Source organism: Trifolium pratense, linkage group LG1 (assembly GCF_020283565.1).
Source record: "Trifolium pratense cultivar HEN17-A07 linkage group LG1, ARS_RC_1.1, whole genome shotgun sequence".
Lineage (NCBI taxonomy): Eukaryota > Viridiplantae > Streptophyta > Magnoliopsida > Fabales > Fabaceae > Trifolium > Trifolium pratense.
Window position 1 is genome coordinate 46,188,245 of NC_060059.1, and position 25,997 is coordinate 46,214,241.

Sequence of the window (25,997 nt, forward strand, 5' to 3'; positions counted from 1 at the left end):
CCACTCTCTCCCATAAATGTGGAGGAAGTTTTCTCTCCCGACCCCCCCCCCCCCCCAATTCTTTTATACCCCCGAAAATCTCATTTTACGAACCGCAGGCCAAGGACTTCGGTTTATATAAACCATTCGCTGAATTACTTCGGTTAATGTTAACCGAAAAACGAGAATTTAAAAAGGTTACGGATAGAAGATCGATTTTTCACGCATTTGAGGCTTGAAATCAAGATTGAAGCATCATCTAATGGATTCAACACGCACCAAAGCACAAAACTCAGGTAACCACCGATTTAAATTCGTTTTTTCTTGCTATCATAGGCTCTGTTTTTCGTAGGGGTTCTGACAGTAACCCTTCGGGGAATATAAACCGAAGTCAAGTTATGTGACCTTCGGGTTATACGAACTGAAATGTTGATCCACTGCCCTAGGCTTAGGCTTGGCTTGACTTGGCTTCATATTGACTTATAAATTGTACTTCATATTGACTTGGCTTTATTTTGGCTTCATATTGACTTCATAGTGTCCTATGTGTTTAATTAGTGTTGTAATAGGATTGTAAATATTATGTGTGGTTGATTGATTGTTTTTTCATTTGCGTATGCTGTAGTTACGGAAGGCGAAAAAAACGAAGTTGTCGAAGTTAGGCGACCTGTTGTGCTTGGCCTTTTTGCAACCGGCATTGTTCTAGTTGGTCAACCAAGTAGTCCTCCTAATGTGCCGCAGCCGATAGAAATTGACACATCGTCTCATTTTGCGACTGATAGGCAAGAGAACGACAGAGATGAGTTGATCTAATGGGCTCGAAGCGTGTCGCAAAGTTTAAGGTTCGCAATTATAGTTAGGCGATCCGATTCGGACGAGAAGAGAAAGGCTCAACTGGTGTTAGAGTGTGAACGTAGTGGGAAGTATGTTTCAGCCAAGAAGAAGTTGAAATCTGATACCTCCAGAACAAGAAAATGCGAATGTCCATTCCGACTCCGTGGGTATTACAACAAGGAAACAAAACTATGGCGTTTGACTGTTGTCAACGGTATGCATAACCACGAGTTGGACAAAGGGCTTGAAGGGCATCTCGTGGCGGGGCGTTTGAAACTGCAAGAGAAAGATTTTATGGACGAGATGACAAGGAATGCGGTGGCTCCAAAAAACATATTGTCCACATTAAAGGAGAGAGATCCGGAAAACAAGACCTCGGCAAAGCAAATGTACAACGCTCGTCATAAGTACAGAGCTAAAATGAGGGCGTCCATGACTAAGATGCAACACTTATGCAAGAAGCTTGATGATAACAAGTACTACTACAAGTATCGGACGGTTGTTGAAGATGGAGTTGAACATCTTCAAGATATATTCTTTGCACATCCGAGGTCCATAACTTTATTGAACTCTTTTCATACTGTGCTGATGGACTCGACATACAAAACCAGCAAGTACAAAATGCCGCTGTTTGAGATAGTCGGATTCACTTCGACCGAGAAGACATTCAACGTTGCTTTTGCCTGGCTTAGTAACGAAAAGGAAGACAACTTTATATGGGCTCTGCAACAATTACGTTGTTTGTTAAGGCGTGAGACAAATTTGCCGAAGGTTATCTTGACGGATCGAGATTTAGCTTTGATGAAAGCTATTCCGGCTGTGTTTCCAGAAGCGGCAGCGTTGGTTTGTCGGTTCCATGTTAAGAAGAATGTGAGGACCAAGGCAGCCGAGCTGGTCAAGGTGAGGGATGGAGAAAAGGTCAAGGCGACGGACATGAGGGAAAGAGTCTGTTTGGCGTTTGAGGATGTGTTAGACTAGTCTACTGAGGCCGAGTATACTGAAAATGTTATGGCTTTTAGGAAGTTATGTGAGAGGTGGCCAAAATTTGTTCGGTACGTTGAAGAGACAATTTTGGACACCGACAAAGTGAAGGTCGTGAGTGCATGGGTGGACAAGTATATGCACATGGGCAACCATACGACAAATAGAGCCGAAAGCGCACACCGTGTTTTGAAAAGTTACTTGACCGACGGTCTCGGTGATTTGGTGAAGGGTTAGGAATCGATGCACAGAATGTTAGGCAATCAATTCACCCAAGTGCAAACTGAATTTGGCCAGAACATGTCTGTGTATGGACACACATACCGGAAGAAACAACTTTACTCGACTTTGATGTTTAAAGTCTCTAGACGTGCATTGAGATACATCCACACTGAATCACAAAGAGTCGAGTTTACTGGTATGGATAGCTTGAAGTGTGGTTGTCTGATGAGGACTAACTACGGGCTGCCATGTGCGTGTTTGATTGCCAAGAAACTGCACCACAATAGGCCCATTAGACTCGATGAGGTGTACAAACATTGGAAGATAATTTGTTTCCAAGATGAAGAAGTTGGTGGCGACGTCGAGGACGATTATGCGTGCACGACAGAGTGGCAAGCAATTCAGGTGCGTGTTTATTAAAGGCATAATTTCCAATTCTTTTATTTTACGATTTTACGATCATTATGCGTTGGTTTTTAATTTTCAATGGCATAATTTTTTGTTTGTTTTAGGAACGATTGAGGACATCTGATGTAAGCATGAAACATGAGATCCGAGATCAACTTCGCAAGATTGCGTATCCTGCAACCACCGATGTGGAGCCTCCGACCACAAATGTAAAATCAAAAGGGGCTAAAAAGAAAAAGGTGGTCCGTGAAACAAGATCCACCAGCAGAGATAAGTCTAGATGGGAGCATGTTGAAGAATATTTCACGGAGACACAAGCGTCGCAATCGTCAAAGCCATCTCCGTCAATTCCGTCCCACTCAAGGCCATCATCATCACAACCTACCGCATCAAACCATATGCCTACGGTGTCTGAAGCTCCGCTCACTATGTCCAACCCATTGCCACTAACCTCATCATCTCAAATTTTTGGAATTAACCACATGCCAAAATTCATGCATCCCTTCATTGAAGATATCACCAACGTGGACGGCGACGGCTATTGTGGTTATCGTGCCGTTGCATTGGCTCAGAGAGGCAACGAAGATGATTTTGAGCTGATACGGTGCAACATGAGCAGGGAGTTGCGATTGAATAAGGATATGTATGTTGCTATATTTGGTTGCGAGGAGCGTTACCAATATATCTGTGATGCACTACTCCCACCCCCGAGGACGAGACAACGTAATAGTATTAGGAATAGTGTTGCACCGATGGATAAATGGTTCACGTTGCCGGATATGGGACATATCGTGGCCACCATATTGGATAGAGTAGTTGTTCAGCTCTCCGTACTTCAAAACGGCCCTTGTGAAACTTTTTTCCCATTGCGTTGCATTTCGTCACCAAACCCGTCTTCAAGGGTTATTTGCCTTGGCGTGTTACCGGATCACTATGTTTTGGTAAAGCTTAAAGTTGGGTGTCCGATACCCAAATCAAACAAATCGTGGAAGCAATATTGTGCTAAACAAAGTTTGGGCTGGGAAGCTTCATTCACATCTGCGCAGCATAAGTTCGAGGAGATGATGAGCACCGAGAACGTTGTCCCCGTCAAAACAGTTGGTGCAGGCAGTAGAGAAACTCTGTTGGTGATTGACTGATCATTTGGCCTATTTTGATGTATTTTATGTTGTTATATATTTTGATGTAACGAACATCCATTTTGTAATGATATGATTCGAGATGTAATGACATCCATTTTGTTATGAAACATATTGGAGTGATTTGGTGTTGTTTAATTGTTTGTGTCGATATAATGATATTGGTGTTTGAAATAATTTTAATGTTGTATACTTGTATAAATTTCTTTTCCAATATGAATGTGTCTGAATGAACAGCCTTAACAATGGAATTTGCGCGGATGTCATTCCATGGAAGGTCGTGAGTTACAATATCATTGGTTGTCATGAAAATACATTTCGGTACCTACGTACCGGAATTTACCCAGATTTTGGTAAACATCTGCCGAATCAGCCTAATTCCAGTGAAGAACCGAAATTTTCGGTAGATTGGTGCCGAAATCTGGGGACATTCCGGCAAATAGTTACCGAACTATATATTTCGGTAAACATCTGCCGAATCCTATAAATTCCAGTGAACCACAGAAAGTTTCGGTAACTTGGTACCGAAATGAGGGGGTATGACAAGTAACTTCGGTGAATGTTAACCGAACCCATGAACTTCGGGGAATGCGAACCGAAAACTGACTTTGACCATAGGGAATTACATAACTATATATTTCGGTAAACATCTGCCGAATCCTACAAATTCCAGTGAACCACTGAAATTTTCGGTAAATTGGTACCGAAATAAGGGGGTATGACAGTTAACTTCGGTGAATGTTAACCGAACCCTTAAACTTCGGGGAATGCGAACCGAAATATGGTTTCATCGCTCCAAATTTCAACTGTTGACTGGGGGGTATAAAAGAAAACTGGGGGGTAGAAAAGAATCAAACATATGACTAAAAAATTGTTAAAAATCCTATATATAAATTAATCGATACGAATCCGGCAATTAATTTATGGTTGAGATTACACCGACACTTTTTGTGGTCGAGATTGGACCGACAATTTTTTATTTTTTTTTGTGGTCAAGATTACACCGACAATTTGTTGTGGTTAAAATTACACCGACGAAATTATGTGGCTGTAATTAGTTTGGATGTAGTATAAAACCGCCGTATGTGTATAGTTGGGAAACACACGTTTTCACAATTTCGCAAAATGAGTGCTTCAAATCGGTTTGTTAATAACAATAGGGCGACATCTCATGCATTTTCAGTTAAGTTTCGCGGTAACGACGAGTTGTTCTGCGTTGACCTGTCGAACACTTTGACGACTATTCAGGCTCTTAAAAGCAAGATCGAAGTCATGTATCGCTTCAAATACGGCAGACAAATCAAAATAGAAAAAATTGCGTATTACGAATCGACAATCGATCTGGCCAGTGATAATGTCGGTGGATATGATGAGCAACCGCGAAAATATGAGTGGAAGGAGTTGAAAAATGACGAAGATGTGAACGACATGTTCAATGGGGTAGAAGTGGATCCGAAATATCCACGTTTGTATGCTACCTTAGTAGTTACAAACTGAAATTTTGCTATTCATGTTGTTGAATTTTCAGTTATGTTGTCGTTACATTTTCGTTTACGTTATCGCTGATTTTTTAGTTATGTTGATGTTGACTTTTTAATTAATGAATGCTTTTATGTTGCACGTTTTTTATGTTCCATCTAAATTTTCTAAACGCTCGCCAAACGAATCAACACCCACCTACCACATTTAAGTCCACCTAACTCCGTTAACTACCAATCCACCTCATTAACGCTTACCTACCGCCATAATGTGTACCAAACCCATCTTTAAATTCACGTGTTTTGTTGAATTCAACACTCGACAGAAAAAAAAAAAGGGAAAATGGATGTCTCACTCACACAACGAATGAGATCTACTCTTGCGGCAGTTTACTTCGGCGATGGAAAACCGCATTTGTTTCGAATCAATGACGGTGAAACGTTTGAAGGTCTGAAACAGCAGCTGTACCAACTGAATCGCACCGTCAACAACCCGAACGACAATAGAACGGTATCAAATCTCTTGTATCGAAAGCCATCAATTGGTTCTGACGGACGCGTTACTTTCACTCGTATGACTGTTGAAAACAACGATGATGTCGAAACTATGTTTTCAATCTTCGAGCAGTACTGCACCACGGGGCCTATCGAGCTAGATGCGACACTGACAAGGTCAGTTGAAGCCATCCTTGCTAGTCTTGTTGGACCGGAAGACCCAAATTATGTTACTAAGTGATGCGACCGTGTTGTTCTCGTTTTGTTTTTTAAATTGCCTAAGTGTGTTTCCTTTTCATCTTTGTTGTCATTTTTAGTTTGCCTAAGTATGTTTAATTTTCTTGAATTTATAATTAATATTAGTCAGTGTAATTTCAAAGATTTCGCTGAGATTGAACACCAAACTTTATTTCGGTAAAAGAATACCTAATTTTTCCCAGATTTCGGTATCTAGGTACCGGATATTTCTCTCGCTCACTGGAAATAGGTAGTTTCGGCACATATCTACCGAACTCTTTAATTCGGTATCTAAACACCGAATATTACCCAAATTTCGGTAATATCCTCCCGAAATTTTCTCTGGCTCACTGTTTTGTATGTTTCGGCAGAGTTTTACCGAAATATGTTTTTTCCAAACAAATGACGTTAAACTATGTATCATCCGTGGGATCATATCCACGCGAAATCACCTGTTCGGATATAATCGTATTTCAAATGAAATTCATACATTCCAATCCAAATCCAATAAAAAAACAAATTAAATAGAAACCGCGTTCAACATAAACCACATTCAATCAAAATCCATGTTCATACATCCCAAGCAAAACGAAATTATACGGCCAAATTGTTCCATTGTACACGACAGGATTAAAAAAAAAAAAACATAGCGAAAACAAAAGATAAAAAACTACAAGCTGCTTGTTCCGGCATCTTCCGTTGTTGTCTTCTTCTTCTTCTTTCTCTTCTTTGTACCTTCACCCGAGTCTCTTTTCCTCTTCCGTCGCACCAAATATGCATCCACAGGCTCCAAATCAGTGTAGGCTTTTGCAATAACCACCAAAGCATCGGCCAAATTGAGTTGACCATCGAGCGCTTTCCTCAAATCCGCTCGAACCTTCTTAGTCACTTCGGACACGTCGCATTCATCACTCACGTTGTCCTTCTCAAGGTTAGCATGTGTTGGTGGATCCGCTTCAACCGGTGGCAATATCTTCGGATGAGAAACACGGTATAACCATGGAATGTATCCGGGTACGATATCAAATGCACGTACAACTTTTGGGCCTCGCATCTCCTCTGTCACATAGTTGGCAGTCAGGTAGGAAGCAAATGCATCAGCAATCGTAAACCGATTCATACCAACCTTTGCAGATACATCAGGGTGCCTAGGGATAGACTGGACATGTCCAAATTGTCGGAGGACACGCTCTGACAAGTGTGGATTGATAACAGCACTTTCACACATAATCCAACCAGTGTACCAACTGATATCTTGAAAGGGTCTGGTTTGCTGGTGCTCCTCATATGGGCAAAACACCACTTCATCCATGCGCATTGTATCCAGTGCGGACCTATGCTGCCCTGGAAATTTTGGTCCTTTTAAAGGCAAAAAATCTTGCCGCATAGGGATTGTCGTGGGTGTATCTTTCATCAACAAAACGTCCACCAAAAGTTTTGAAATGCGCCATAATCAAGGCCTATTGAAAACACACATGATATGGGTAAGTAAAATATTTAATTATAACAACCGACATTCAGTTAAAAGGCAAAACGCATTTTGAGTTGGTATGTATACCTGAAATAGACAGTTATAACCACCATGATTTCCACATCTCGGGCAGCTTGCAGCATCCAAGTAGTTGTACAGATATGCCAGCCCAGAAGCACCCCAATTCCACGTGTTAACTAAACTGAGGTCTCGCAAGTAGGTAAGAAAAATGACGTCCACGTACTGCATACTTTTGTTGGTGAAAATGATTGCACCGATCAAGTAGAGCAAATAGCATCTAATGGTGCATTCCCTGAGTAATTTCACATCTTCAGCAGGCTTCTTTAACCTTTCAGCTTTCAAGGCATCCCTCAAATTATCGATATACAAATCCTTCAACGCCTTAAACCCTATATGCGCTTCTTTCATTTTTTTTAAACTCTTTCTTGCACTTACTAATAGGGAAGTTCAGATACTCTACACACATCTCTTCACCATCTTCCTTTGTACATGACGTTCCGTTGTGGTCGAGCATTTTTCCGGTAATCGGAATATGAAGCAATGAGGACACGTCGTCCAAGGTTATAGTCATCTCACCAATAGGAAGATGGAAAGTACCGGTCTCAGGATGCCATCGCTCTGCAAATGCCGTCAACAGCCCCCAATCGGTGTGATTGTAATTTGTCCGCCGCAGGGTTTCGAGTCCGGACGCATTAACGACATTCCAAAACCACGAGTACTCTTTCGGACATATCTTGAATTTGTTGATTTTTTTCCCTTTGTTCATTACCCTCAAATATCGGGTTTGGAGCTGCAAAACATTACACTTCATAAATAAGTTCATAACAATCGACATCGAAAATAAATAGTGTTATTTAAATCGTAACTTACCTCTCCTTTCCACAACGGGACAGCAACATGTTTTCCAAATCCCGGCAACAAAGACAAGTCAGACGGACCACCATCATAACATGTAACTGGTGGTGGGTTTACTCGTAGTGGGTTCCTTCCTTGTGTTACTCGTGTAACCTTTTTCCGTGATTTTTTAGGTTCTGGTGGTGGTTGTTCAGACTCCTCTTCCTCCTCCATCTTCTCTTCCGTTTCGTCATCCACTTCTTTTCCCCCTTCCTCCTCCCCCTCTTCATCCGCTTCCTCGTCAACTTCTTCTTCCCCTTCATCATCATCATCCCCCTCTTCATCCGCTTCCTCGTCCGCTTCCTCCGCTTCGTCATCCACACCTTCATCCCCTTCCTCTTCCCCTTCTTCAGAAAAATTTTCTTCCACGTCAACAGCCTCCTCCTCGTCTTCATTCTCCTCTTGCGATTCTGCATCCTCAGGTCGAGGCTCATCCGTCGTGGTTGAAACTGATTTCCCTTTAGCTCGACTTGGAATTTTATCTACATTGATCGCAGCCTCTCTATGTGCAGAGCTATGTGCTTTGCTTGCACCGCCACGTCTTGTTCGGCCAACTTTGTCGTCTGTCATGATTCCTACAAGAAAACATTCACTATAAGTATCTACGAAATCAATACTCATCAGTTACTCATTCAAACAATTTTTATACATAAATCAATACTCATACAAGCATTTTGTCAAACACTACTCATACAAGCATTTTGTCAAACACTTGGTGCACATTAACAAGAATACAAATCCAATTCATATGCCCTAAAATAAATTACCCTATACAAGTCCAATCATATACCCTAAATTAAAATACAACCCCAAATTTAGTGGAATCAAAACAATAATCACGAGCATTATCAAATCAAAATAAAAATAAAAATAAAAAGAAGGTTTTAAGTTTGAAAATGAGAGAGTTGAGTTTGAAATCTTACTTGTAGAGATGAGTTTGGTGACTATCAGAGAGAAATTGAATGATTAGAAGATAGAAATTGTCGCTCTACTGGTGAAACCTTCAATTTGCGATTGAAACCTCCAAAATCGCCCTAGCCTCTGTTACAAACCGTTTTCGCGCAAATGGCGAAGGTTTTAAGTTTTTTCTAATATATTAGTTAGTTTCGGTAACTGCGAACCGAACTACAGCATTTTCGTCAGTTGTTTACCGAAATTCACCCAGATTTCGGTAAATAGTCCCCGGAAATTTCATTGGTTCGCTGGATAGGATATATTCGGCAGAAATATACCGAAAGGTATATTCGGTTACTAGGTACCGAAATTTACCCAGATATTGGTACGTGGATACCGAAATTTTCATTGGTTCACTGGAATATGATCTGTTCGGCAGAACTTTACCGAAATATATATTCGGTTACCAGGTACCGAAATCTACCCAGATATCGGTACGTGGATACCGAAATTTTCATTGGTTCACTGGAATTAGGCTGATTCGGCAGAAAACTACCGAAATGTATATTCGGTTACCAGGTACCGAAATCTACCCAGATATCGGTACATGGATACCAAAATTTTCATTGGTTCACTGGAATTAGGCTGATTCGGCAGAAAACTACCGAAATGTATATTCGGTTACCAGGTACCGAAATCTACCCAGATATCGGTAAATGGATACCGAAATGAATTGCATAATTTTCTTTTTTTTTGGGTCTTGCACATTTATGTAACGTCATAAAATATCATAACATAGCTGAGTATTGGACACATCATATTAACGGAAATTAAAAAAAGGTAACGGATAATTAAACGTAGTCAAATACACCAAATTGTTGAAATCAAACTACATCCAAATTCGACAAATTTAAATAATAAAATTACATTAAACAACAACTGAGTTACAATATTAGCTAAGCCTACTCTCGAGTGTTGTATCGTCTCCCTCTACCCCGCTTAAGTCGCCGACACGTCAAAACAGGGTTAAGCAAATTCAAAATCCTCCGCAAAGTACCATGAACAGGAGTTCCTTCCACCGCCTCACCTTCGCGAAGTGACCTCTCCACCTCATCCCTAACACCACGGCATACCTGAAGCATATTAGGGTCATTCCTTGCTTTTGCGGCCTCTATCAACACCTCTAAGTTAGGTGGCCTTGGTGGTGACGCGGGAGCTTGTACGGGTCGCATAACTGGATGCGACACTTTGTAAAACCATGTCATGTATCCAGGTTCATGGTCTCATGCGCTAACCACAGCCTGACCCCTTATCTCTTCAACAATCATCCTCAAATCCAACTCCACCATAAAAACGCGATCAATCTCACATAAGCTCATCCCCGGAGTCGCAGACAAATCTGGTTTTCTTGGAATGCCTTGGACATGTTTAAATTGTCTAAGCACGCGTTCAGGCAAGTGCTTTGCTTTCAAATTACCACATCTCAACCATCCAAAAAACCAGCATGAATTTATTAAAGGGCGGATGTGTCGGTGATCATCATATGGACTGAATACGCAGTCGTACGTTTGAATATTATCCAAACTGTTTCTATAGCCACTTGGTTCCCCATGTCCAGCTCCGGGAACAAACTTTGCATTTCGCGGCATGCCCTCAGAATAGATAGGATCCTGCGCCCACACACTAAGTCTCGGAAAATGAGAAATTATCCAGCCCTGAAAGCATGACAAACAAGTTTCATTATATTGACAGACATTACATATCATACATTTTGAACAATTTTCGTAAGCGCACGTTTATGTTACCTGAAGTAAAGACATGTACCCAGCCATCTGATTCACTGTCACCAAACACGCATCATCCAGATAATGTTGCAAATGAACCAGAGCAGCAGCACCCCAATTCCATTCACGGACAGCCGACAAATCCTGAAAATACTGCAGGTATACTACGTCCACGTAGTAACTGCTTTTGTTGCTAAATATGGTACAACAGACCAAAAATAGCAAGAAAGCCCGTATGGACCTGTCCCTATACAGCTTAATCTCATGCGCCGACTTACCTTCAGCAACAGCTTTATTAGCTAATCCATGGTTAACACTATAAATATCCTCCACGTCAGAATGCTTCAGATGGAGCCCGTTCATTTTGGCAAAATGACCCATAACAACATCCCGATCAACTCCTAGAAATGAATTAACCATGTCAGCCGCTTCATCCCTCGACATTTTGCCATGGTTCAAAAACTTTCCCTCGATCGGAATATGCAATAGACATTGGACATCGTCCAATGTGATGGCCAGCTCACCCAATGGAATGTGGAATGAACTCGTCTCCGAATGCCATCTTTCAACAAATGCCCAGAGGAGCCCGTAGTCAAGCACGCTAAAATTAGTCCGGATAAGCGGCTCCAAACCCGATGCTTCAACTACATCCCAAAACCACCTGTCCGTGCGGCGGGACGGTTTTTGTATATTAATAACTTTTTTTTCGCTGGCGATGCAACGTAAATTTACCGCTAAAATCTGAAAAATTCCAATAACACAAAAAATTATCGAGCTAACATAATCACAATATTTTTAATAAAATAATCGTCGTATTCTAAATTTGTTTACCTCTTTGTCATTTGGGTCTGCATACCATATCGGAAGAGCCATATGCTTATCGTACTCTGTTAACAAGGACAAATCCGTCGGTCCTCCTCCGAAACCTACTTCATCATCATTACGTGAACACTTTGGTGGTGGTCGACGTACTGGTTTGCGCCGTTGTTGTCAAGGTTGTTGTTGCGGTGGGTCTTGCGGTTCATCTTGCGGTGAGACTTGTGGTGAGACTTGTGGTGATCCAAGATCATCATAATCAAAACAAGCATTTAAAAATTGGTCGGCATCAAATTCATCTTGCACCACCAATGATTGTCCTAGACGTGTCCGTCCACGTGTATGCGACTCACCCGCCTCGGCATCATGTGTACCTTGCCCCAGAGTTGGTCCTTTGCGACGACCTCATTTGGACGGATGATTTGCAGCAAGCTCTCTACGAGCGGAAGCATTTGCATTGATTGCCTTTCCATGCCTACCCCTAGGTAGATTTTCTTCCATATCTATACATCATACATAGATAAATAAATTCACAATCAATACAAACAATTAATCTATGATAAATTCACACTTATAATTCAATCGAACACATGATTCTTGCAACAATGGAAACATGCATTCATATTCACTCATACATTTTGACAAACACTTAGAGTACAATATAACTCAATTAGCTTCATATTCACATTTAACTCAATTAGCAACATTCATTCATGCTAGTATGTAACCAATCTAACAACTAACCAATAATCAACAATTCAAACAACATAATCAACAATTTAACTCAATAATCAGAGATTGAAATTTTGGAACTTTTATAGGGAAGAACAAAAAATGAATTTGAAATGTCATGGTGATGAGGAATGCATAGAATGACAAAAAAGGAAAGAAACTTACTTGATGAAATGTGATTTGAAGTTGGATGTTGAAGTTGGCCGCAAATGTGTGCAAGAAAGGAAGAGATGAGTTTTGTGGTTTGTTTTTCAAAATAAAACGAACTTACTGAAATTGTTCATATGTAAGAGGACTTCGGTTAATATAAACCGCAGCAATCATACATTCGGTTCGCAGCTACCGAACGATTTCAACACCACGTTCGGTTTGCAGTTACCGAAATATTTCAACATGTCAAACGACTTCGGTTTTTATAAACCGCAGTACCCCCCAAGGGTAAAAACGGAAATTCAAGGGGTAGAAAAGAAATGAGGGGGGTCGGGAGAGAAAACTTCAATGTGGAGAGACTCTAGAGAGATGATAAAAACTAGGGAACAATAACAGATGCTGGGAACCTTCTATTTAATCCCAGCTTTCAAGGTTGATTTGTTAAACGGGAAGGGTTTTTGTGTCGGAAGTTAATGCGAGAACACGTTTTCTTAATATGGTAATTCTATGATTTTAACTGCCTTTTCCCTATATGCAAGTGTGCTTCAGAATGAAGAAAAATCAAGTGATTCAACCATTTTGTATGTTTCTCATTTGGTATAATGATTGTACCAATGTGTTTTTCTTTATGCGATTAACACTTGCTGTCAATTACCTACACGTCGTGCAATTTACGATGTTGCTATATAACTACAACTCTATAATTAGCTTAACAAGAGTACATTTTTTTTACTATATTATGTATTCATCACCCTGCAACTTGTGCGTGTTCGATTTCCCTGATCTCTTTGTCGACCCTTCTCCGGCTCCCTTCATCGGATCTATGTTTTTTCCTGAATGCGAAATCTAGTTGTTGCCTTAATTGCTACTTAAGAAATCGTTTCTATCGCTGTCCTCTTTTGTATTAAAAAATATTATGAATTTTTATTCATAATAATGCATGAATGGATATATATTTTGCTTTGATGACCCTTAGTCTCTGAATTCAATTTTGCAACTGCAATTAAAAATGATTTTGCATTATGAACTTAATGACCCTTGTCCCTAATGTTTCATAAGTTTTGTAAGGAATGAATGTCTCAATTGCCTTTGAGGAAAATGCATTATGAATTCTTTATCATGATGGGAAAGTTGGATGATGCTTTCAAAGCAAAACAATTTTAATACGAAAGTTTATTCAAAATGTGGGTGATGTTTGTTGTCTTTTTATGACTCTAATTGTGAAACTGTCACTATTGGTACGATATACATGAGCTCACTAACTCCAAATTCGATGATAGATATACTTCGTTCCATGACTTTAGTAAGGGATTGTATTGGTGGCCCAAAATTGTTGGATGATGCCTTAATATGGAAGCTAGTTGTTGCCTTAAATATAATTTTAATATAAAATTTCATTCATCTACAATATATCTACAATATATAAAAAGAAGATACATATGAAATCACTAATTTGCCCCTATTTCATTTTTTGACACATAATCATTTTCAAGGGTATTTTGTGTCTTTATTAAAAAAATTAGTAGAAAAATGCTAAAACATTTCTAAGCAAGATTCGAGCACTTAACCTTTTAGTTACATTTCTTATTATATTTACCACTAAGCCATATGAATTAATTTGTTATATTTTTGGAACCAATATGAGTTAAATGCCCAATTGTAACCACAAAACTCCACTTTATTTGTTACTTCTCCCACAATTTTTTTCTTTTTATCTAAAAATCCAATTTTTTGTATGTAACCCAAATTCAAATTAAATTACCTCACTTTATATCTACAATATATGAAAAGAAGATGCATATAAAATCACCAATTTGCCCCTTTTTCATTTTTTGAGACATAATAATCTACTATATAAGAAAAGAACATACATATGAAATTTCCAATTTACCCCTTTTTCATTTTTTGACACATAATCAATTCAGGGTTATTTTGTGTCTTTATTGAAAAAAATTAGTAGAACAAATGTATGGTTTTTTTTTTTACAATATAGAGGTATATGGTGTTGTTTCCATTTATTTATGATATTTTATTTGAGTCCAACATTTTCTTTAGTGTAATTTTATCATTTATCTACTATATAAGAAAAGAACATACATATGAAATTTCCAATTTACCCCTTTTTCATTTTTTGACACATAATCAATTTAGGGTTATTTTGTGTCTTTATTGAAAAAAATTAGTAGAACAAATGTATGGTTTTTTTTTTACAATATAGAGGTATATGGTGTTGTTTCCATTTATTTATGATATTTTATTTGAGTCCAACATTTTCTTTAGTGTAATTTTATCATTTATTATTTATGTTTTGTTATTTTAGATTCACTCAACTTGATTTATGGACTTCAATCCAATATTTAATTAAGTTAATTTTCAATTTGTAGTTCAACTCAATAAATTTAATTAATTTAATACTAGAATATGATGAGAGAAAAACTGAAAAAGTCCCGTAAAAAAAATGGTGAGACAAAAACAATAAAAATTGTCAGTTACCTCAAGAGAATTATTCTCTACAGTTGCGCGTGAATGATATATTTAGTTAAAAAAAACAGTAAAAATTAAATACAAAGTTGAAAATAGTTGAAAAATAAATGACATTTTTTAGAAGTTTTTTTTTTGAAAGATTTTTTGTTGTTGATATAAGGACTAATATTTTTTTTTAACAAACCAAAATGAGATATATTAACATAGACAACCTCCCCAACACAAGACGTACCGAGGTAGACTACAAAAGTTTACAAAGAGTCAGAGAAACAAAACCATAAACAAATCACACAAGAAAGATATAACAAGAAAGATATGACTTTCGTTCTTATGAGATTTTTCTATGCGGAAGAAAATTATTGGATAAAAAAAAGGACTAAAATATTATGTTGCCTATTTTTTTTAATAATTTTACGGGTTATATTCATATTAATACGGGAACCTAATTTTTTTGGATATATCTACGGGTCTTATTTTTTACTCATATATTAGTAAAATTGTTTATTTTTTTTTATAATTTTACGAGTTATAGTCATATATTAATATGGGGACATAATCTTTCATGTGAATTCTACGGGACCTATGTTTTTCCTTTTTTTTTAGACTAACAACAAACAATATTCATTTATTCAAGTAAGTAGAGTACGTGTGAATCTGCACTGAATCTGTATCGGAGCAAATCTGCAAACCTGAACAAAACAAACATCGTACTACAACAGAATTAAACTGAACACCGTACCAAGACGCGAACTCAAGACAAAAAACTCTGCACTAAGACGGGATTAAAACAACATCAGACAAGAATAACAAAAGAAAACTCAAATAAAACATAAGAATGTGTGAAAATCACTTATTTAAATAAAAAAATATAAAACAATCAAAAGGGGGTGATTTTAGATAAAAATTGATCCAAAATCACCCCTCTTTGGAAGATGAACAAGAATAAAAAGCAAAGAGTAGGGTTTACTATGTTGCTGTTGTGGGGCGGCTATGAAAAAGCAAAAAGTGTGGCATATGTTTTTTCTCTTATTAATAATTTCATGTTCTTTAATAATTTATGTAGGACCTAAATATATTTATACACATGAATTAATAAGATAAACTTTTTTTTTTGTCATTTCTACGAGACTTATAATTTTAATCATATACTCCCTCCGGTCCTTTTTATAAGAAACACTTTGAAAAAATTGCACATACCAAGGAAACACATTTAACATGATTATTTTCATTTAATACTCTTATAAATTTAAATTTATTCCATGTATACCCTTATTTAATTATTTTTTATTCAACTAACTTACTTATTTTTAAATTCTCACTCATAATAAATAAGGGCATAAGTGAAATTGAACATTTAAACCATTTGAAAATTGGTCAAAGTTTCTTATAAAAAGGACCAAATTTTTTTCCCAAAGTGTTCCTTATAAAAAGGACCGGAGGGAGTATTAATAAAGTTGTTTATTTTTTTATAATTTTGCGGATTATACTAGATCAAATATTAATACAAAAGGACCTAATTATTTTGTTCATTTTTACGAGACATATATTTTTATTAATATATTAATAAGATTGCTTATTCTTGACATATATTTATACTCATGCATTAACAGAAGGATATAATCTTTTGTGTGATTTCTGCGGTGCCTGTGTTTTTTTTTTGAACAAACTAAAATGAATTTTATTATTAATAATGAGTCCTCATTGGCACAAGGTGCGCCAAACAAAACAACAACGGTTTATATCATACACGTACGCAGGGCCTATGTTTTTACACTTATTAATAAAAGGCTTAACTATACATTTGGTCCCTTATGTTTATTTTTGGTTTCAATTTGGTCTCTTACGTTTAAAAAGTATCAATTTGGTCCCTTACATTTATTTTAGGTTTCAAGTTAGTCATTTCCGTCAATTTTGTCACATGTGGCAGTCAATTTGCATATGTGGACTGACACGTGGCACTTGGACACGCTGACACGTGTACTGTTCAAACAGTGTTAGTGACAAAACTAACGGAAATGACTAACTTGAAACCTAAAATAAACGTAAGGGACCAAATTGATACTTTTTAAACGTAAGGGACTAAATTGAAACCTAAAATAAACGTAAGGGACCAAATGTGTAGTTAAGCCTTAATAAAATTTCCAATTTTTAACTATTTTTTGTGAACTTATATTAATATACAATAACCTGATTTTTTGTGTGGTTTATGCGGGACCTGTGTTTTTTACTCATATTAATACGTTTGTCCGTTCTTTTATAACATCTACGGAACCTATAAAATACCCATATATTAATATGAAAACTTTTCTTTTTTGTGATTTCTACGGGGCTTATTCTTTTATTTATATATTAATTAAGTTGTCTGTAACACCCCGAACTAACTACCCTCAAAAACGTGATCTTAAAAACTTTTTAAAGATAAGTAGCCGGAGCGCTACGGAAAAACATTTTCAAAACGATCGTGCACATGACACGAAACGTCGCAGCGGAAAACATTTTAAATAAAGGATTTTCAAAGCAATGAACATAATAGTTCAAAAGATAATTCATTAGCATAAAACATAAGTTAAGATGTTCGCATCGATATACGACGGAATACAAACGATCCCCGACTCGATGTTACAAAATACCAGAGCACTAATATACATCACAACCAAACTAAACTATACAAAGGTAGCCTACACTAGCTCCTCACCAAAAGTGCTCCACACCAAAACGATCTACAGCTAAAGCTCAATCGAAACCTCGACCTGAATACCTGAACCCCCAAAGGTCCATCACATAACAAATAGGTAGAGAGTTAGTAAACATAATCACATACATACGAATATAGAAACGCACCTATATTCAACCTATCACGTATTACTAACTCACACACATGCCTCAATAGGTAATACACCAGATAACACATACTCACAAATACACAACCAGATAGTTTCACGTCGTTTCGGACAACACAAAGAACTCACATAACACATAACACATAATTGCACATTTACTCAAATGCGACTAATGCCAAACATTCAATGTCATGCCAACCTAGACACGACTAATGCATGTGGTACCATCTTCTTTATCAAGGAACTTACCATTGATATTCTTCTTTATTGGACAAGTCCAATATCCTTCTTTATCAGACAAGTCTGATATCCCTAAATAATGCATGAATTTATGAATGCCATTCATTTACCAAACATATGATAATCACTTAGCACGAAGCTACTGCTCACTACATGGATAACATAATCCATTAAACTTCTTTATCAGACAAACTGATATTCTTCTTTATCGGACAACCCGATATACAAAATACATATACTTCTTTGACATTTTATATAAATGCCATCACACAACACAATTATTAAACATGTATCAACAATCATGTAAGGATACCCTTAAACCATGATACAAGTGCCTAATTACACTTACAAACATCAATAAAAATTGCTGTCGCAGAGGCCTTCGCTAAGCGAGGGCTTAGCGAGACATGGCGAACCTCACCAGGAAGTCACCTGCTCATGGCGAGCATTGGCGAGCTTCAGCGAACATGTTCGCTACAGCGAACTCCTGGTCGCTTAGCGAACTACACCAGAAAAATATCTGTTCTTGAGTTTCAATAAGGCGGTTTAACCTTAAATCCACTCAAAAATACATCTAGACATGTTATAAATTCTTATAAACAGCTAATTCAAGCATATATGGTATCAAGGAACATTAATCATCCCTTCCAAACATCCAAATACATCAAACAATCAAAATCATGTCAATTTCTTGCAAAATAAGCAAAGTTACATAAACATGCAAAACCATCATAAAACATATACATATTCCCTCCTAGATGTTCATTAAGCATACTAAGATGAAAAGACATGTTTATGATAAAGAAACTTCACCCAAAACCCAAAGAAATTGGGTGAGAGAGTTTGGGAATGGAGGCTAGACACCTCCCCTCTCTTGGATCACCCAAGCTTATGCTTAACCACTCTCACCTTGGATTGAATGATGATTCTTGGCCTCTAAATCTCTTCTCCTTGCTCGTGTTCTTCTTCTTGCTCTCCTAGGGTTTGCTCTTGCTTCTAAGCTCACAAACTCTAACTTCTCATGAAAAAATGAATTGTGATACTATTCCTTAGTTTGACTTGCTACTTAAACCACTTCCTATTGGTCATGAACCAAGCCCAATGGCTTAGGCCCATTAAGCCCTATCACACGCCCAAGCCCACTAACATGGCAAAGGTTTCGCTCACAAACTTATGTTCGCGATAAATAATTATACGTCGCGTAAATAAATATTTAACTCTAACCCAAAATATATGCAAATATATAAAATATCGATTTACTAAAAAATCGGGTCGTTACAACTCTACCCCCCTTAAAAGAATTTCGCCCTCGAAATTACCTAAGAGGTAAAACAGAGAACGAACCCTCAACGCGGCATCTTCGATTTCTTGCATACCGGACTCTTGTGACCTTCCTCGCCACAATTGAAACAAAACACTTTCACCCGACAAGCATTGGCCTTGTGCCCAAACTGTCCACAATTGAAACACTTGTCGCTTTTCCTCGGGCAATCATATGACATATGACCCCGCTCTCCACATTTGTAACAACTTCCACTTCCTTGCTTCTTCTTTCCACTTCCATTGCCCTTGTTCTCATACGGCTTACCGCGATCCAAACCTTTTCCTTTCCTATCATTCAGAACCTTATAGTAGTTGGTCTTAGCTTTGCTATCTTCATCACAAATCCTTGCCTTGGTCATAAGGGTCGGAAAATCCCTGATTTCAGAAAATCCAATCAAAAGCTTGATATCCGGACGAAGTCCACTCTCGAACTTGACACACTTATCCTCTTCGGCTTCCACCGTGTTGTAGTGTGGACTAAACACACACAAAGCTTCAAACTTAGTCGAATACTCGGCGACCGATAAATTTCCTTGCTTGAGCTCCATGAACTCGATCACTTTCTTATTCTTCACATCAGCCGGAAACTACTTCCTTAAAAATTCCCTTTTGAAAGTTTCCCAAACGATAGCAACACCGTCCACTCCAATCCTGAGTCTCACATTCCTCCACCAAACGATTGCCTCCTCTCTAAGGGCATAAGTTCCCAAAGTAGTCTTGTTCTCCTCAGAACAACACATTGCTTCAAAGATGATCTCAACCTCATCTAACCACTTGATAGCCCCCTCCGGGTTATAGCCTCCGGTAAACAGAGTCGGTTTATGCGACATAAACCTTTCCAATCTTTTCTCACTATCCCTTCCCGGGTCATTATCACTTACCACCAATGTAGTCAAAGCAGTCAAAGCTTGTGCAATCTGAGCGTTGGTCCTAGCAGCAGCCATGATTCCTGAACGAATCACAACTCGACGTTAGAATGTATTAACAGTGTACCCAACACATGCTTCATACAAGAGAAAGAAAATCCTAATGGCTCACATGAACCGACCTGCTCTGATACCACTATTGTAACACCCCGAACTAACTACCCTCAAAAACGTGATCTTAAAAACTTTTTAAAGATAAGTAGCCGGAGCGCTACGGAAAAACATTTTCAAAATGATCGTGCACATGACACGAAACGTCGCAGCGGAAAACATTTTAAATAAAGGATTTTCAAAGCAATGAACATAATAGTTCAAAAGATAATTCATTAGCATAAAACATAAGTTAAGATGTTCGCATCGATATACGACGGAATACAAACGATCCCCGACTCGATGTTACAAAATACCAGAGCACTAATATACATCACAACCAAACTAAACTATACAAAGGTAGCCTACACTAGCTCCTCACCAAAAGTGCTCCACACCAAAACGATCTACAGCTAAAGCTCGATCGAAACCTCGACCTGAATACCTGAACCCCCAAAGGTCCAGCACATAACAAATAGGTAGAGAGTTAGTAAACATAATCACATACATACGAATATAGAAACACACCTATATTCAACCTATCACGTATTACTAACTCACACACATGCCTCAATAGGTAATACACCAGATAACACATACTCACAAATACACAACCAGATAGTTTCACGTCGTTTCGGACAACACAAAGAACTCACATAACACATAACACATAATTGCACATTTACTCAAATGCGACTAATGCCAAACATTCAATGTCATGCCAACCTAGACACGACTAATGCATGTGGTACCATCTTCTTTATCAAGGAACTTACCATTGATATTCTTCTTTATTGGACAAGTCCAATATCCTTCTTTATCAGACAAGTCTGATATCCCTAAATAATGCATGAATTTATGAATGCCATGCATTTACCAAACATATGATAATCACTTAGTGTTGGAACAAAATTGATTTAAAAATGTTTGCCCCTAAATCTATAAAGGTTTTGATGATAACAAAGTATTAATAAACAATTGGAAGGACTAAAAATTTATTTTAAGTGCGCAGATATAAGCATCATATAAGCTCTGAGTGAAGTTCAGAGGATGTGAACTCAGAAGTTCACAAGCGCTCAGAAGATGTTGGACTTCAGAAGATTCAACATTCAGAGGATGAAGACTTCAGAACTTCTTGTCTGTCTACAAGCTTCATCAACCTCTGAAGATCTCTTTGAAAGCTGTGAAAGATTCCTTTCACCAGTCAACTCTTCTACCAATGGAGAAAAGGACCTTTCAAGCCTGATCAGTTCAGCTACCTCTGTTTTGTCTGTCCTAACCTGAGAACGTGGGTCTTCAGTTTTGTTAGCTGAATAAGGAAAGTCTTCTCTGCAGTAGTCAAAGTAACTGAAACTCTTTCTTAGTTTTGGATACAACCAAACTGCATCAAGACAGACTGCTTGAAGACAAAAGGTTATCAACTCCAACGGCTCCTTTTTGCAACGACTCTTTTCTAGTGGTATATATACTAGAAGGATCAGCTGCAACTATATACATATATAAAACAATTATCAAGAATTGAACGTGCGCTGAACAAACTCTGAACTCTGTGATATACAAGCTCTGAACCTTTCTCAAGTGTTTTTGCACTTTAGCCAAATACTCTGTACTATTTGTATTTGCTCTCTTTAGGTTCATCTAAGAGCACTTGTATATTTTTATATACTTTATTGTTACGTGTGTAACTTAAGCTTGTGTGCTTAAGTGTGAGACTTAAACTTGTGTGTTTAAGTGTGAAGTCTTAAGCTTGTGTGCTTGAGCATAGTTGTGAAGTCTCTTGCTTGTGTGCTTGAGCAGGTGTAATCTTGTGTGATTATAGTGAACTCCCTTGGAAGTGCAAGGGGACTGGACTACTCTCGTTTTGTGAGAGGAACCAGTATAAACTGCTTGTGTGTTTTTCTCTCTCTCTCTTGTTATTATTTGTGTTATTTATCCGCTGCGAACGTAGTTGAGTTAAGAACTTGAAAAAGTTTTAACTTAGCTAAAACACAATTCAACCCCCCCCCTTCTTGTGTTTTCACACCTTCAATTGGCATCAGAGCACCTGGTCTGTTACTTTCACTTAACAGTGAGACAGTAAAGATCTTGTGAGAACACTATGTCTGGAGGAGATGATAGTAGTACTAGAACTACTGGTGAAGGTGAGGCCAGTGGTGCTGGTGGTGGTCCTAGAAATGCTTTTGGTTATGACTACTTAAGTAATGAATCACATGAACATAGTGGCAATAGAAAAGCCCCTATATTCAATGGTGATGCTTCATTATTTGAATGGTGGAAAGAGAGACTGTATAGCAATATTACTGCTATTGATCATGAGTTGTGGGATTTGGTTGAGTTGGGAGTAACTTTTGAAAACTTGAATGAACATGGTAGGTTGTCCATGGAGAATAGAAAGTTACTCACACCAGCTAACCTAAAAATCTACACAAAACATCATAGAGTAAAGGACATTGTTGTTGGTGCTATTAGACATGAGGATTATGTCAGAATAGAGAACAAGTCTACTGCTAAATCTATCTTTGATTCTATGTGTGCTACCTATGATGGTAATGAAAAGGTTCAAGAGGCTAAAGCTAGTCTTTTGATAAGGCAATATGAACTTTTCACTATGCAACAAGATGAAAACATTGAGACTATGTTTACAAGGTTTCAAATCCTTGTATCTGGTCTTAAAGCTCTTAAGAGAAGTTATTCAACCTATGACCATGTTCAGAAGATTCTGAGAAGTCTTCCTATTGCTTGGAGACCTAAGGTCACTGCAATAGAGGAAGCTCAAAATCTCAAGACTCTGAGTCTTGAAGCTCTGATAAGCAATCTCAGAAGCCATGAGATGGTTCTGGATGCTGACTCAGAAACTAAGAAGAAGTCTAAGTCAGTGGCTTTACAGTCAACTAAGACTACTTCTAAGGCTCTTAAGACTCAGCTTCTTGATATTGAAGAAGAATCTTCTGCTGATGGTCAAGAGGATGAGATGAATGAGGATGAGTTTGCTTTATTCACCAAGTTTCAGCAATGGAACAGATTTAACAAAAGAAATTTCAGAGGAGGTAACAGCTCCAGAAATTTTGTCAGCAAAAAGGATGATCAGAAGAATTGCTTCAACTGTAAGAAGCCTGGACACTTTATTGCTGATTGTCCAGAAATGTCTGCTAAAGACAAAAGCAAAAGATACAGCTCAAAGAAGCAACAATTCAAGAGTAAATTGAGAAAGAGTCTGATGGCTACCTTTGAAGAGCTATCATCTGAGGAAGAAGTTGAGGAAGAAGAAGAAGCAAATCTAGCCCTGATGGCTTCAACTGACTCAGATGTAGACTCAGACGATGAATCAGAATCAGACTCAGAAGTAACTGATGAGGTATTTTCTGACTGCTCTAAATCTCAACTCATAACTGCACTTAACAAGGTCATTGAGAAACATCTCAGAGTGTTAAGTAAACAAAAAGTTTTACAAGAAAACCTTAACACTCTGACTGAACAAGCAGAACATTTTCAAGGTCTATATCAAGAAACTCTGAATAGAGTAAATGATCTTGAAAAGTGTTGTGCTGTGTGTCACAAACCTACTGATGAGCAAGAAATGGCTCTTCAACAGTTTGTGCATCTCAACCTTGGTAAGAGCAAAGCTGCCAATCTTGTTTATAATGTCATGAGACATAGAGGAGAAGGACTTGGCTATGAATATGGTAGAACATATTCAAAGCTAAAGACCTATCCCAAAAAGGTTGGAAAATCTTGGGTTTACTATGTTGTACCTCAGAGTGAAGAAGGAAAGAAATTTGGTACTCTGGAAGATGAGGATAATAATCTGAGAGATTTGGGAAATGACAACTCAGAGGAACCAAGTTCCTCAGGATCTGGGAAGAAAAGCTCAGAAGATAAAAGCTGTTCAGAACTTGACAGTATTAGTTCAGATGTTCTGAAAGTTTCAAAATCTGAGGCTTCAACTTCTGGAACCAGAGGAACTCCAGTTCATGAGAAGAGTCAACCTAAAGGCTCAGAAGTTTTTAAAAGAAAGTCAAACCTCAAACCTCAGAGGCAACATAGGACTAAGGTTATTTATGATTCTAAAGTCAGTAAGTATAATCAGTCAAATCAATGGACTGGTGATAAATACAAACTCTGGGAGCATAAACAATCCAAGTCCTGGAATAATAACAGAACTCAAACTAAGAAACATTTTCAAAAGAGTTATTATTCCAAACCAAAACCTTTCTCTCACACTCAACAACACAGTAAGCATTTGTGGACTAACAAGCGTGGACCCAGAAGATGGGTACCAAAAGCTGAAATTATGTATCATTCAGATTTACCAACTAGGAAAGGATATGTCCTACCTAGAGTTTGGAAACAAGTTCTATGCAAAGGAAGAAGGGCTTATGTCCTTGACCAATGGCTGACAAGTTCTCAAGTGAACAATCAGAACTTGATCAATGAAGAGGAAGAATATTGGGATGACTTTATCATTAACTGTGATAAAGAGTTCCACCGTAGTGATTAAAGTTGTTTCTCATACAGCCTGTCACTCAAAGAAGTATCATGAATCATTCATGGTATCTGGATAGTGGGTGTTCAAGGCACATGACTGGTGATAAACAACTATTTTCTAAGCTGACTATGAAAGAAGGAGGTTCTGTTGGTTTTGGAGGAAATCAGAAAGGAAAGATAATAGGTACAGGTACAGTAGGTAATTCCTCCCTATCTATTAATGATGTTTGGTTAGTTGATGGACTTAAGCATAATCTATTGAGCATAAGTCAATTTTGCGACAATGGTTATGTAGTTGTCTTTAATAAGGAATCATGTACTGTGTCTAAACAATCTGATAACTCCATGATATTCAAAGGTCTGAGAAAGAACAATGTTTATAAAATTAATCTTTCTGATTTGAATGAACAAAAAGTGATGTGTCTTTTGACCTTGAGTGAAGAAAAATGGATCTGGCATAAGAGGTTAGGCCATGCTAACTGGAGGTTAATCTCTAAGCTTAGTAAGCTTGACCTTGTCAGAGGTTTACCTAAAATTAAATATCACTCAAACACACTTTGTGGTTCATGTCAAAAAGGAAAGATTACAAAGTCATCTTTTAAACCTAAGAACATTGTCTCTACCTCAAGACCATTGGAACTTCTTCACATTGATCTTTTTGGACCAGTTAACACTGCTTCAATCAATGGAAAGAAGTATGGATTAGTGATTGTTGATGATTACAGTAGATGGACTTGGGTAAAATTCCTAAGAACAAAAGATGAAGCTTATGATGAGTTTAGCATCTTCTGCAAACAAATTCAAAATGAAAAAGGCTACACTATTTTAAAAGTTAGAAGTGATCATGGTGGAGAATTTGAAAATGAACCTTTTGAAAACTTTTGTGAAAAATTTGGCATTCTGCATGAATTCTCTTCTCCTAGAACTCCTCAACAAAATGGGGTTGTAGAAAGGAAGAATAGAACTCTGCAAGAAATGGCCAGAACCATGATGCATGAAACAAATGTAGCAAAGTTTTTATGGGCAGAAGCTGTAAACACAGCATGTTATGTTCAAAATAGAATCTATATCAGA

At 37.8% G+C, this 25,997-nt stretch overlaps 4 protein-coding genes across 4 annotated transcripts; 3 read left to right on the plus strand and 1 right to left on the minus strand.

Annotated features, from left to right (window-relative positions):
- The first annotated feature begins 2,046 nt into the window (after positions 1–2,046).
- On the plus strand, positions 2,047–3,563 carry LOC123895130. Its single transcript, XM_045945349.1, has 2 exons — positions 2,047–2,421; positions 2,529–3,563. The coding sequence occupies exons 1-2, from the start codon at positions 2,047–2,049 to the stop codon at positions 3,561–3,563; spliced, it is 1,410 nt and encodes a 469-aa protein (XP_045801305.1).
- A 1,821-nt stretch (positions 3,564–5,384) lies between these two features.
- On the plus strand, positions 5,385–5,777 carry LOC123895137. Its single transcript, XM_045945362.1, has one exon. It carries the CDS (start codon positions 5,385–5,387, stop codon positions 5,775–5,777), a length of 393 nt encoding a protein of 130 aa, XP_045801318.1.
- A 4,559-nt stretch (positions 5,778–10,336) lies between these two features.
- On the minus strand, positions 10,337–11,281 carry LOC123895147 (protein MAIN-LIKE 1-like). Its single transcript, XM_045945373.1, has 2 exons — positions 10,859–11,281; positions 10,337–10,768 (listed from the first exon to the last, which is right to left on the minus strand). The coding sequence occupies exons 1-2, from the start codon at positions 11,279–11,281 to the stop codon at positions 10,337–10,339; spliced, it is 855 nt and encodes a 284-aa protein (XP_045801329.1).
- An 11,393-nt stretch (positions 11,282–22,674) lies between these two features.
- On the plus strand, positions 22,675–25,679 carry LOC123895156 (the record flags this gene model as incomplete). Its single annotated transcript, XM_045945384.1, has 2 exons — positions 22,675–23,796; positions 24,990–25,679. Coding segments are annotated over 2 exons (1,812 nt in total), but the record flags the coding sequence as incomplete, so codon positions are not given.
- Between the last annotated feature and the right edge of the window lie 318 nt (positions 25,680–25,997).

Coding starts and splice junctions, on each gene's coding strand:
- LOC123895130 (XM_045945349.1), top strand. CDS start 2,047: ATGTTAGGCAATCAATTCACCCAAGTGCAAACTGAATTTGGCCAGAAC. Junction 2,422..2,528: donor CAGAGTGGCAAGCAATTCAG/GTGCGTGTTTAT, acceptor TGTTTGTTTTAG/GAACGATTGAGGACATCTGA.
- LOC123895137 (XM_045945362.1), top strand. CDS start 5,385: ATGGATGTCTCACTCACACAACGAATGAGATCTACTCTTGCGGCAGTT.
- LOC123895147 (XM_045945373.1), bottom strand. CDS start 11,281: ATGTCGAGGGATGAAGCGGCTGACATGGTTAATTCATTTCTAGGAGTT. Junction 10,769..10,858: donor GGTACATGTCTTTACTTCAG/GTAACATAAACG, acceptor TCATGCTTTCAG/GGCTGGATAATTTCTCATTT.